General features: G+C 42.1%; 1 protein-coding gene and 1 long non-coding RNA gene across 9 annotated transcripts in view; one reads left to right on the plus strand and one right to left on the minus strand.

Moving 5' to 3' along the window:
• The window catches only part of gbf1 (golgi brefeldin A resistant guanine nucleotide exchange factor 1), a 281,444-nt gene that overhangs the window by 144,498 nt on the left and 123,668 nt on the right, over positions 1 to 13,278 (minus strand). For all 6 annotated transcript variants that reach the window (XM_072491408.1, XM_072491407.1, XM_072491406.1 and 3 more), the window contains one exon: positions 953 to 1,084. In XM_072491408.1, coding sequence (XP_072347509.1) covers positions 953 to 1,084 — 132 coding nt within the window. The remainder of the gene's footprint in view (positions 1 to 952; positions 1,085 to 13,278) is intronic.
• The window catches only part of LOC140403492 (uncharacterized), a 114,128-nt gene that overhangs the window by 30,296 nt on the left and 70,554 nt on the right, over positions 1 to 13,278 (plus strand). For all 3 annotated transcript variants that reach the window (XR_011938339.1, XR_011938338.1, XR_011938337.1), the window contains exon 2: positions 8,476 to 8,587. This is a non-coding gene — a long non-coding RNA (uncharacterized lncRNA). The remainder of the gene's footprint in view (positions 1 to 8,475; positions 8,588 to 13,278) is intronic.

Here is a 13,278-nt window from a genome sequence, read left to right on the forward strand (position 1 = left end):
TGATGAGAGGAAAAACACACACAGACAAGTAAATGTCATTGTAAATTGAAACAGCCTTGTGCAAATTTGCTGAAAGTGTTTTTTGACAATTAAAATCCACACTAAAACATTTAGGTTGAAGAAAAAGCGCATCATTCAATACCTTAAATGCAAAGTTTCCCTCTATCCTCCCCATCTTCTCCTCCAAAATGTGGAAGGTACTCAAGCAAATAATTAAAACTGTTGTATAAGGAGCTCTTTTTCCATTTGACCCAGTCTAAGCTGCCAGCAACAACCTCAAGCTACATAAAATGCTGAGGAAACCGCTGTGTTTCATGTCAAAGCACCAGTGTCCCAGTTTAGGACTAAATAACTATAAATCAGATAGTTGAAACGAGGCACACAGAACAAAACCAAAACTTCCTTTCAAAACCAAAACTGAAATTATCTCAAGTAAGCATGCTCAATGTATTTTTCTGGCAATCATTTGCATCTTTACCAATCACTTGGTCAAGCAATGGTGGAGCAACAGTTATTCACATTTGACTATGGAGAAGCACAAAGTTCAGACCACTGAAAGTGAGAGTCCCTAGGGCTCAAAATGGAATTAGGAAGTACCATAGCTTCACACCTAAAACCCCAGCACCAGCAACTTGCTCAGCTTATTTGTGCCATCAGCAAATTAGGGACAGAGATTTCTGCAGAAGTGGGAAGGACAACAGAGACCGAGTCACATTAAGTTACTCTAATGTTCATCGACTGCATAGGCCCTCTTGTCCAGAGGTAGGTATACAGTTCTGAATTTTAAAATGAAGTAAAGAATTATTGCTGAAAAGAGAGGCCTATGATTAGCCTCAGAAATCCAAGTTGGGACGATTCATTGGAGAACTGAAGGACTGTTTCCTGCTGAAACTTTAGTAGGAGTGCTTATAATTCAGCATCAGAGCATTTTATGTTTAAGAAACATACTTACCTATCAATCCATATGACAGAAACTTGTTAACAGACGTCAGAGCCAACCCGGTGATAGGTCCTGTTGTATCTTCCGATCGGATGACTTCCAGGAAAGGTCGGAGGAAAACATTTGGTTCTATTTCTGATAGGTCTGCAAGGGAAAGGAAAATCAAGTTTAACATTATACGATATATCATCAAATCCAGGATGAAACCTAATGGAACTACCCATATACTGGAATGAATATATGTCTAAATATACTTGTGGACTCTGCTCCTTCAGTTCCTCTATATTTTTACTTGAGGACTGAGTATTAGGATCCGGTCTCAATTATATATCCCATGGCATTTGCCTTATTTTTCACCCATGATGAAAAAGATACATCCCATCTCAGCAATATCTCAGAGCTCCACAGAAAATCAATGGCTATCATTTAAGCCTACACAGCGATCATGCTGCACCCAATACGATGCCACAAACAACAATACGATGAATGGCCATTTAAACTGCTTTCAATGTTGATCAAGAGCAAGTCCTGGCAGGGATACTGGGAATATGTCTTGCTCTTCAAATTGTATTCTCAGATCCGAAATACACATCGGAACCACCATACAGCGGCAGAAGGGCCTTCATATAGTGGCTTATTTGCATTCCCTAGGTTCTGCAATTGAGTGTGAATTAGTTGAAACATTCAGGTAAACAACATCAACACATTGTACTTAGACACAAGAGCATTATAAAACAAAAGATGGTACTGAGCCACATAAGAGGATATTAGGGCAGCCAACCAACCCTTTGGTTAAAATGGTAGGTTTCAAGGAGTGTCTTAAAGGGGGAGGACAAAAGAGATAGAGAGTTGCAAAAGTTTGAGGAGGAAATTACAGCGCCTCAAGAGCTGCAAGAACCACCACCTATGGTGAAGTGATGGAAATTGATGATGATGAAGAGGCCAGATTAAAGGAGCTCAGATATCTCAAAGGTTTTTAGGGCTAGAGGAAGTTACAGAGAAACGGCAATGGGGAGATTAGAAAACGAGGATGCAAACTTTAAACTGAGGCCCTGCTTAACAATATACATTAGCGAGCATCAGGGTAATGGGTGAACAGGATTTGGTGTGAGTTAAGACATGGGTAGCAGAATTTCAGATGAGTTTTGAGTTTATGAAAAGTGTAAAATGTGTACGAACGGGGGCCAGTCAAGAATATAAAAGAAGAGTCAAGTATGGAGGCCGAAAAGCCACGGACAAGAGTTTCAGGAGACGAGTTGAGACCGTGACTGTGTCAAGGAATGTTACAGAGGTGGAAATAAGAAGTCTAAGTGATTGCATGCATGTGTGGTTGTAAGCTGATATGACATCAATGTTACAAACAATCTGGAGAGGAAGGGAGTTGATGGCGAAGGATTGAAGTTAATGGAGTTTGTGGCAGGGAACAAAGGCAGTAAATTCAGTCTTCCCAATATTTTCTTGAAAGAAATTTCTGCTCATCCAATTCTGCATGCTGGACAAGTAGTCGGATTATTTTGAGACAGCAGAGGAATTGGGAGAGGTGGGGGTGAGGCTTTTGCCGGTGTACACATGGAATATGATGCCATTGAGGGGCAGCATGTAAATGAAAATAGGAAAGGCTTAAGGTAGATCCTGGGGGGTACCAGAGGGAGTGGCTCAGAAGCAGGAAGAGAAGCCATTGCAGCTATTCTCTGGCTACAACCAAAAAGATAGGAATGGAAACGGGTGACTGCTGGATTGGAGCTTGCAAAAACAACTTTCTGACAAGAATACTACAAGTAAGCCAGAAAAGATCTGATTTGACAAATTGTGGAATGTTATTTGTTTCTGTTTACAATGAAACCAATTTTAACTAAATTAAAAAATAGAACTTTGTAAAGAGTGGCTGATCAAAATGAATGTGACATAAACTAGAAAAATTAATATTCTAAATACAAAATAAATACAATAATTATCATGCACCTGTCCAGCATGCATGAGTTAATCTGCGAAAATCCTTTCAGCATTAACATTTCATTTCTTCCAATTAAGGGGCAATTTAGCGTGGCCAATCCACCTACCTTGGGTTGTGGGGGTGAGAACCACGCAGACAGAGGGAGAGTGTGCAAACTTGACAGGGACAGTGACCCGGGGCCGGGATCGAATCCGGGTCCTCGGTGCCGTGAGGCAGCAGTGCTAACCGCTGCGCCACCGTGCCGCCCTACCATAAACAGTTCAATAGGCACATTTTTTCCTGCGATTGTCTGTTTAATTTAGAGGATGTAAAAAGTTAGCTTTAAAAAGAATCTTCAATTTCACTGAATTCTCGTAACCTTGCAGTGTAAATTAGCTTTATTTTCCCCAGAGGGGTAACTGGCATTTACATTTGGAGATGTCAGCCAGTCGTGGGGTTTGAACTTCGCCGCAGTGAACGTCCCTGCCCCAGAAGAGTTTGAGTGAATAACAGATGTGCTCTGGTCAATTAATTTGTGTGGCATTTAAAGCAGTTACGGACCATCATCTGTGATTTGCCATCTATACTGCACCTGAACAATCTGTCAGTAAACATTGTCACATTCAAACTTCACTCAAAATTAGATGCGATCTCGCGAATATATTCAAGACCACAGTGCTGATATCGGAACTCAGTTAAACCATCTCTTCACATCCTATTTACGCTATTATAGTAACCTTTGCATTATTGTAGTGGGTGCTGGTGGAGGGGATTCCAAATTAGTTGGCTAAGTGATGCCTACCATCAGCGAAGCCAGTGTGCTTCACAAAAGAATAATTAGACGCAGGTCCGTCTCCAGATTCTTTCAAATGGCGAGTTACTGCAATCAGCCGTACCACAGGGCAGCAGGCAGCCACTTCAAATTGTAAACAGGTAGGAATGAAAGGTGCAGCCACTTTTCGCATCTTCAAGTGTTGCAGTGAGACCCAAGCAATGAGAAGAGAAAAAAAAGCTGCCCTCAAAAAGAAAATGGGTAGATCAGCATGGTATTAAAATCACAATGAAAACAAAATGCTTCTTAAAAATGCAAGAGTTCAAAGAAATAGCACTAAATAAAAAAAATGAGAGGAAAGCAATGCCGTCTAACAATTCAGCATTGGGGCAAAGAAATGCAAGGTTAGAATTTTAAAAATTCTCATCTCCTGATACATGAAAAAGCAGAGACCTGGCTGAAAGACCTAGTTAAGCTGAATGAGATATGCATGTTATTTGGGGTGTGACAAATAATTAACTTTCAGCCAATCATTTTTTTAAATTCAGATGACAGGGGAATATTTTGATGCCCAGGTTAACCATCCAATAAATGCAACACATCTACAGTAAACAAATTAGTTAAGATGCTTCTTTTCTCCACTCGGATTCTCCTGATATGCTCATGAATTGTGTGCTGTGAGCCAGAGCCCTGTGAATGACCGAAAGCTATAAATTTCAACAGATGTCATCCCCTTAGGAATATAAAACTTTACAGTAAGACATCTTAGTAAACAGTGTTTAAGGCCCACTTTCTCAGGTGATGGTTAATTGTCAAGCTCTTATTAAACTAATGTGCTGTATGGGAAAATATGGTGTTGAAATGCTGAAAACAGAAATTCTTACAGTAACCATTTTTCTACATCAATTCTATTGATTATGCCTTTCCTTGTAGGCTTGATTTTGTTACTAAGTACACCAGTTAAAGGTCAATCCGTCAGTTTATTGCAAACTGCCATGAAAAACCGATGTGTAGTATCGGGAAGCAAATGTTGATATGTATTTTCCAAACCATGCCTGTTGTCAACTTGTAAATTTTGCATTCCGCATACCATTATTGATATCTTGGAGGATCCTTTACACATCGGAGTTATGTACTTTTGAAGTTACAGTAACAAATTCACAGTTACATGGACAAGTTGGGCTTGAACTCCATAAGCTCTCGGAAAATGTCAATCTCCCACCACTTTAATGAATTCCTTCATTGGCGCAATGAGATATTTCCTACATTTGTAGGTATGCAAATAATACCAAACGAACAAGTAATACCATCTGACTTCATACAGTTGAAAAAAAAAAAGAAAATGCCAGAAATATTCAGCAGGGCATTGCTGCTGCCTTATCTACTGATCAGTTCGAGCTTTTTCTGTTTGCATTTCACATTTTGTAGTAAAAGAAAATTGATTGAGCTAACTGGAAATGTTCCCTTTACAGAAGAGAAGTTGAAGAGGAGATTTAATTGAAGAGTTGAAAACGAGGGATACAATGGAAGAAACTGCTTCCACTGCCAGCTGGATTGATAATCAGGAATTTAGTAATTCATTATCCATAATTCACAAAGGATCATAGGATCTCGCTCCATTAGGGAGAAAACAAATCAGTTATATATAGCTTTTGGTGCACCACTCCACAAGCGTGGGTCAATAAACGAGTTAGGCTTTCATTAACTACCAGGGCCATTCCAAGAATTGAACCTGGGCCGTTTGTGTCGTTCTGCATCATCCTCCAGCAAGAGCAAGAGAGTAGAACTAATTGGTTTGCCCTTTGAGCCAGCAGATATCACGGACCGAATGACATTCTTCTGATATGAGTCTATTCAATGATACATCCACGGGTGCATTTACAATACAGCATCAGTATGAAGCTGTTTCGCTGAACACTATGCCACACCTCTACTACAAATACAAATGCAAATACTCCAAAACTGGGATGAAGCAGAAACTCGCCCGAGAAGGACATCTCAATCTGCACTGCTTCAAAGTCAGCTTGGACCTTAATGGTCACAGTGGTTAGCACTGTTGCTTCACAGCGCCAGGGTCCCAGGTTTGAATCCGGCTTGTCTGTGGGAGTCCGCACATTCTCCCTGTGGGTTTCCTCCAGGTGCTCCAGTTTCCTCCCACAAGTCTCGAAAGATGTGCTGTTCGGCGAATTGGACATTCTGAATTCTCCGTGTACCCGAACAGGTGGTGGAATGTGGCAACTAGGGGCTTTTCACAGTAACTTAATTGCAGTGTTAATGTAAGCCACTTGTGACAATAATAAAGATTATTATTATTAATCTCAGATTTAAGACCACATTGAGTTTAACATTGATGGAAACAAAACTAAGACTGCTCCAAACTAATGTTAAACTTCTAGCATTATAATTCTTGCAGAATAATCTTAGTGCGAACAGGAGTCAAAGAGATTATTTTGAAGAAATAATAAAACACTTCTGCTCTTTTAATTAGTTAATTTATTTCAGTCTTTCAACATTAAATTATTTTTTCTAAGAAGTGCAGGATGTTATCCTGTCCAACATTGATGACTCAATCACACCACTAAAACTGATATACTGTTCAATTATTTAATTTGCTGTTGAAGGAATCTTGCTGCATGCATACGGACTACCCTATTTGCATATATTGCAATAAGTACATTCTAAAAGTAATTTGTTGAGAACTTTGTGACAACTCAAAATTAGGAAGTATTATAAAGTATGTACAGCTGGCAAACAGCCCCAAAGGTCTATATGCTGATGCTTAAGTTCCACATGAGCCTCCTCCCACCTTTCTTTAGCTAACCTTATCAAAATATCCATAAACTCCTTTCTCCATCGTGTGTTTGTCTACTTTTCTTCAACTACTCCCAATGATAGCAGTTTCTGCATTCCAACGTTTTTCCTGAATTCCCTTTTGAAATTATCAGTGATCACCTTGTACTCATGACCCTTAGTCTGATCTCGCCCACAAGTCAAAATATCTTTTCTAAGTTGACCCTATTAAAAACTTTTGGAATCTTGAAGACCTCTTATCTGACACCCCTGAAGTTTTATATTTCCTGGAGGAAAAAGCTAGAGCCTGGTTAATCTTGCTTGATAGATACAACCATTCATTTTTGGTATCATTCCAGTGGTTTTCTTTTTGTGAAAACTTATTTTCATCCTTCCTTTACCAGTTTCAAATCTCATGTGGTGTTGCTCACAGTCTGATATTTGAAGCACGGTTGTGATGTTCAGCTGCTTAGATGAGCTATATTGAACCTGGTGTGCCCCTTCAGGGTCACTGTTCAAGTATTCACAAAGCTAAGTGATGGAAATAGGCAATCCAGGTAATTGTAGCGACTTATAAAAGTTCCTGAAGTTAATTAGAATACAGTTGCAGTTGCTCATAAACTGGAGTGAATGAATGGAGGAGTGACAGGTTTGCGAACAGCAAACTTCACATTTAGTAATATTATCGGGCGGCACGGTGGCGCAGTGCTGAGCACTGCTGCCCCACGGCGCCAAGGTCCCAGGTCGATCCCGGCCCTGGGTCACTGTCCATGTGGAGTTTGCACACTCTGTGTCTGCGTGGGTCTCACCTCCACAACCCAAAAAATGTGCAGGGTAGATGGATTGGCCTTGCTAAATTACCCCTTAATTGTTAAAAAAAAAAATTGGATACTCTAAATTTTTTTTAAAACATTTAGGAATACTATTTAGGAAAAATATTCCTTTATACACCACAGACTGTTTCTATTTTCATGATTTTGACCGAGATGGCTGTCTTTCAAAGGCTTGTTGTGCTTGGCTTCTTGGTCAGTCCCTCAGGATCAAGAATGACATGTTTCCACTTGGTTTGATGGCTTCCGAAATGGCTGGTAAGTCGATTGATATGTGCGATCTGCAGATTATGTCACATGCGGGCTAAAGAGTCAGACAGATGAGGCATCTAGAGCTGTGTGTGCACTCTCTGAAGCCTCGGTTTCTCCTCTGCTTGCTCCCAGTCTCTTGATTAACCTGGTGCCATCCCGAACAAACCTCCATTTTTGTCGGTCACAAAGCCGGGACTCCCATCAGCTGGCGACAACGTTTGATCTCTTCAGGGATACTTTGAGGACATCCCTACGGCTTTTTAAGTCCTGAACTAAGGCTTCATCTGTTAAAAGATTGTACCACCGTGTAGAATTTAATAAATGTTGCTGTAGGTCAGTTGTTGCAAATAATTCATAACTGAAAAATTGGTGCAGAAATGCCAAAATTAACACTTGTCAGTTCTCATGAGACACAAAGTAAATTTAAGCAAACTGAAGCCAAGGAGAATGTATCCTCCTTTCAACAAACCTAGAGAAATGTTTCATCCCCTCATACTGTACAAATTCGGGGGAAGATTAAAGATGTTTGTCAATTAACAGAATATAGACCTTTCTGACAAGACAGGAATGTGCCACCAATGTGCTAGCGAGGAGAAAAGGGAAAGAACACACCATTTAAGGCACCAATTTATGAATGATAACACCCCTCTTGATTTCCTTTCCCCCATTCCCTCCATCTCCACATGCCAACCCCCCCCCCCCCCCCCCCCCCCCCTCCAGTTCACAATATTCTCCACCCATATCAATACTAAACACGACAAGTTTTGCATCTCTCATCTCCTCACAAGATGTATAACACTACTTGAAATCTGTGGTACATTTGCTGGTTTCCAGTGCAGAGTGTTTGTTGCTCATCTCAAGTCTACAGCAAAGATTTATGTTGACATTTAATAAGTAGGATCTCTTGTCATTTCACTGTAAAAAGGGTTGATAAATCCTTTATTTTACTTTTACCAAGCAGCATAAAGCATGCCCCATTGGACCTGGTGAAAAACATCTTGGGGCCATCAGCTGCTGTATCAACACCCATTTAATAAAACCAGAAAACCTGCACAGAAAATAGAAAACAGGTAAGATCAACATTCAATCATTTTGAAAAGTCACGAATCACCAAATGACCTGCTCCTGCTCCATTCACATTGACCGTGACAGCAGTTTGTAAGAAACAAACCCGTTAAAAGCCACACATAACTTAATTGTGCTGAGATGCAATAAAAGACTTCAAAGCCAACTCTGACCTCCTGTGCCAGAATTTAAAACCTGAACACAAAGCACATTTTCATCACCAGTATGGATACTCATTTTTTTCTGCTGCAGATCTGTTGGCCTTTTACCTCCTCATTATGACACTATTATTTTGGCCTTTTCCGGCACATGTGAACACACAAAGGACCTCGTCGGTAACCTGCAATACAAGACACGCAAGTACACAAGACCTTAAAAGATCCTAAAATTTGAACAAGAGAACAGCATTCATTGGAAATTTCAAGTTAAAGTTTAAAAGTGAGCATTGCTCAACACACTGAAAATCTTGATTAAAAAATCTTCAGGGCAAGTTATTTGGGCGCTTTTTTTTTTTTAAAAACAAAAAGATTACATTTGATTATTACTTGCACTACAAAAACGTGTCAGGAAGTAGCTGGTGTTCTCATCAACGTTGCCAGTGAACTTGGAGCGCTCAAATCATCAACACATTACTGTCTGGCTACATATATTTTCAAGTGGCAAACACTGGGCAAACTGACTATGGACAACATCCAACGTATACTGCATTTAGAAAAGACAGAATCACAGAATATCTAAAGTGCAGAAAGAGGCCATTCGGCCCATTGAATCTGCGCCGATCCTCCGGAAGAGCTCTCTACCCAGGTCCACTTCCCCGCTCACCCTGCCCTATCCCCGTAACCTAACCTGCACATCCCTGGACACTATGGGACAATTTAGCATGGCCAATCCGCCCAACCTGCACACCTTTCAACAGAATTTAAGAGATTCTGGAGTTCGGGCCTGCTGTTAAGGCAGCTGTGCAAAACTGTTGCAAAATAAATACAGTTTTAAAAATGCAGCTTTCTGCAAGCAATGTTTGATGGATTCAAGTATTTTGAAGCATAACATCATCAGTCGATTGGCAAGAATCAAGCAGAATTATTAACAGAGGATGCTGAAAATGCTAATTAATTTAGGTCAAGGCAAATTAATTACAAGTTCTTGAACTGAAGACAATCTTCCTAAGAGTCTAAAAATTACAAACTTAAGAAAAATATTGGTAAACAAAGCTTAAATATTCGCAAATTTGTTATTAAGCAGAACAAAGTTCTGCAATTAAAGGGACATGATGCATCAGAATTTTAAATAATTATTTTTCTCATCAATATTCTCCCTTCACCTCCTTTGATGGAGGGCAATTACTTTGGCCAAATTTTCCCTTACCCAATGCAGGTTGCTGATGCCAACTCGAGCTCTTACTGGGATACGAGACGTCAGCCCAGGCCAGGAATTAAACCCAAAGTTTTATGGGCCTGGCTGACTCAACCACCTCACTGGATAAATTGTTCTGCTCACTTCAACTTCAAAACCATTGGTTGTCTGACCTGGGAGAAAGCAACACATTCCCATTCGTACATTTCACCTGTATCAGTAGGCAAGTTTCAACAGTTAAGCAGGATCTTGTAGGTGGAGAGCAATGAGAAAATGCAATTAATCATTTATAATATTACAACAGAGACTACCTTGCCGAAGTTCTTCGTAAAGTGCTTTGGGATGACAAGAGGTCATGGAAGGCATTATATAAATGCAAGTCTTTTCTTTAAAAATAGATCACCTACAATTCGCAGCCAAATGTAGTTGCTGAAGGAAAAACTGCTCATTGAAAACTTCCAACATTACATCTGCACTGACGACAAAGTAAACAACTGATTTTAGTCATGTTGAAAGCAGCTTTGAAAGATTTCTATGAAACTTGCAAAGAGGTTCCAGATAATAGCTCCGAGCATGGCATGACACGCACCTCATTCTTCTGTGGTTAGTGATTCAGAATTGAGTGGCAACACAATATTCATGGCAGCACATTTGATATCCATCATTAAATTGACTGGACTTGTAGTATTAAGACTAGGGGTAGGGCTGGGTCCTATTTTCTGGGCGGGGCCAGGAGTAGTGGTTATGACTGACAGGAGGGGCTGGGGGAGGGGGGGGGGCTGGAATACGGTACTGAATCCGAAGGTGGATAGGTGCCATGTTCGCTATCTGGGGTGTTGATTGATTTATTGTCACATGTACCGAATTACAGTGAAAAGTATTTTTCTGTGGCCAAGGGAATGTACACAGTGCGTGCATAGTAGACAAAATTCTCCCTATGTGTGCGTGGGTTTCCTCCGGGTGCTCCGGTTTCCTCCCACAGTCCAAAGATGTGCGGGTTAGGTGGATTGGCCATACTAAATTGCCAATAGTATCCAAAATTGCCCTTGTGTTGGGTGGGGTTACTGGGTTTTGGGGATAGGGTGGAGGTATGGACCTTGGGTAGGGTGCTCTTTCCAAGAGCCGGTGCAGACTTGATGGGCTGAATGGCCTCCTTCTGCACTGTAAATTCTATGGAAGAAAAATCAACAGAGTACATTACAAATGGTACATCGACAAACCGTGATTGGTTACAGTGCAGAACAAGGGGCCAAACAAAGCAGAGACATGAGTAGTGTTGGCTGCGTTCATGAGGGAGATTGGGGTGGGGTGACCAGTGGAGGTTTCTGCACCTGCGGGAGAGGGAGAATTCATTATTTTCGCCAGTACACCATGCATATTCGAGGATAGACGTTTTTGTTCTGGGAAAGGCGCTGTTGACAGGGGTAACAAAAGGCAGAATATTCTGTGATTGCCACCTCGGACCATGCTCCACATTGGGTGGATGTGGTCCTGGAGAAGGGGCTGGCAGAGGCCTGCCTGGATGCTGATCGGGGGGATTGTTGGCATATCCAAATCTTTACACCAAAATGTGAAGGGTGATTGAAGGCTATGTAGGGTTTAATAGGAATGGAGAGCTGTCACCGTCAGTGGTATGGACGTGTTGAAAGCAGTAGTGAGGGGTGAGATTGTCTCATTTAAGGCTCAGGTGGACAGGGAGGCAAGAGAGGACCAGCAACGGTTGGTAGAAGAAAGTTTGGAGGCGGACGGAAGGAATGCAGAGGATCCTGCTCCGGATCTTCGGGTGAGGTGGAAGGAGCTGCAGGCAACATTTGACCTTCAGTCCACAGGAAAGGTGATTCGGTTGTATGGGCAGAAGGCCAGCCGCTTGTTGGCAGGCCAGGGGAGTTGGTGGTGACACCGGAGTTTTTTAAGAAGCTGTGTAAATCGGAGCCTCCGGGGGATGAGTCAGACATGAGGGGGTTTCTGGGGAGGTTGGAGTGCCCTGTGGTGGTGGTGGTGGTTGGGTGGGGGGGGGGGGGGGGGGGGGCGGCAGGGTTGGAGGAGCCTGTGGGGTGGAGGAAGTGCGGTCAGCGATAGGAACGATGCAGACGGGTATGGGAGGGGGTACTGCCGGAGACTATGGGACAGGCATCCATTTCTCTGCTGCTGAAAAAGGATAAGGACCCCGTAGAGTGTGGGTCGTACAGACCAATATCATTACTGAATGCGGATGCCAAGATTCTGAAAAAGGTGTTGCCGCTCAAATTGGAGGAGTGCCTCACAAAGGTGATTGGGAAAGAGCAGACAGCTGTCATCTAATGTGCAGCATCTGTTCACTGTGGTGCCTTCTCCGGCAGAAGGGAAGGAGTTGGAGATGGTGGTGGCGTGGTGTTGGATGCAGAGAAGTCGTTTGATCGTGTGGAGTGGAGCTATTTGTTTGCAATGTTGGAGAGGTTTGGATTGGGCCTAACTTTGTGGCTTGAGTGAAACGGTTGTATAAGGACCAATAGCAAGTGTGCGTAAAAGTAAGATTAATTCAGGGTGCTTTCCTCTGCACAGAGGAGCGAGGATTCATGCTGGCAATAGAGCCCTTGGCCATTGTGCTGAGGTGCTCAGATAAATGGAGGGAGATGGGGGTGGGGGGCATAGGGTGGCCCTGTATGCTGATGATCTGCTGTTGTATATCTCCAATCTGGGCTCATCATTGGGGGATATAATGGGACTGCTTCGGAGATTTGGGGCTTTTTCAGGGTACAAGCTAAATTTGTGGAAAAGTAAGTGCTTTATGGTATCTTCTCTGGGGGAGGGGGTTGCCATTTCGGGTGGTAACAACCCACTTTTTGTATCTGGGACGGCAAATGGCTCAGGCCTGGACTCAGCTCCGTAAGTTGAACTTCGGGTTTGGTGAGCAGAGTTAAGGCAGATTTGCTGAGGTAGGTCGGATGCAGGCAGTTAAGATCAACATTTTGCCACGATGTTTCAGTGCCTGCCGGTCTTTTTGTCAAGCATATTCTTTAAGGGGTAGAGAAGCTGCTATTGCGATTTGTTGGAGCAGGTACGGCCAGAGAAGGCAACAGTTGGGGGTATGGCCCTACGGAACTTGCTATACTATTACTGTGCGGCTTTTACGGGCCAGGATTAGAGAACACCAAAGTATATCATGGAGTTCACCTGACCCACAACGTTTAATAGATTTTGGTTACGAGGAGCGCAAGGGCCCACTTTCCAGGTGTGATGCAACAGAGATCTTAAGTATTTTTAAACAAATCAATGTTTATTCTATGAATCCAGTTAACATTTTATAAACACACAGTAAACATCTTATCAACTACCAACACAAATACCCCCCAAAGATACAGTA

The sequence above is a fragment of the Scyliorhinus torazame genome, chromosome 28 (assembly GCF_047496885.1).
Source record: "Scyliorhinus torazame isolate Kashiwa2021f chromosome 28, sScyTor2.1, whole genome shotgun sequence".
In the NCBI taxonomy this organism is placed as follows: domain Eukaryota; kingdom Metazoa; phylum Chordata; class Chondrichthyes; order Carcharhiniformes; family Scyliorhinidae; genus Scyliorhinus; species Scyliorhinus torazame.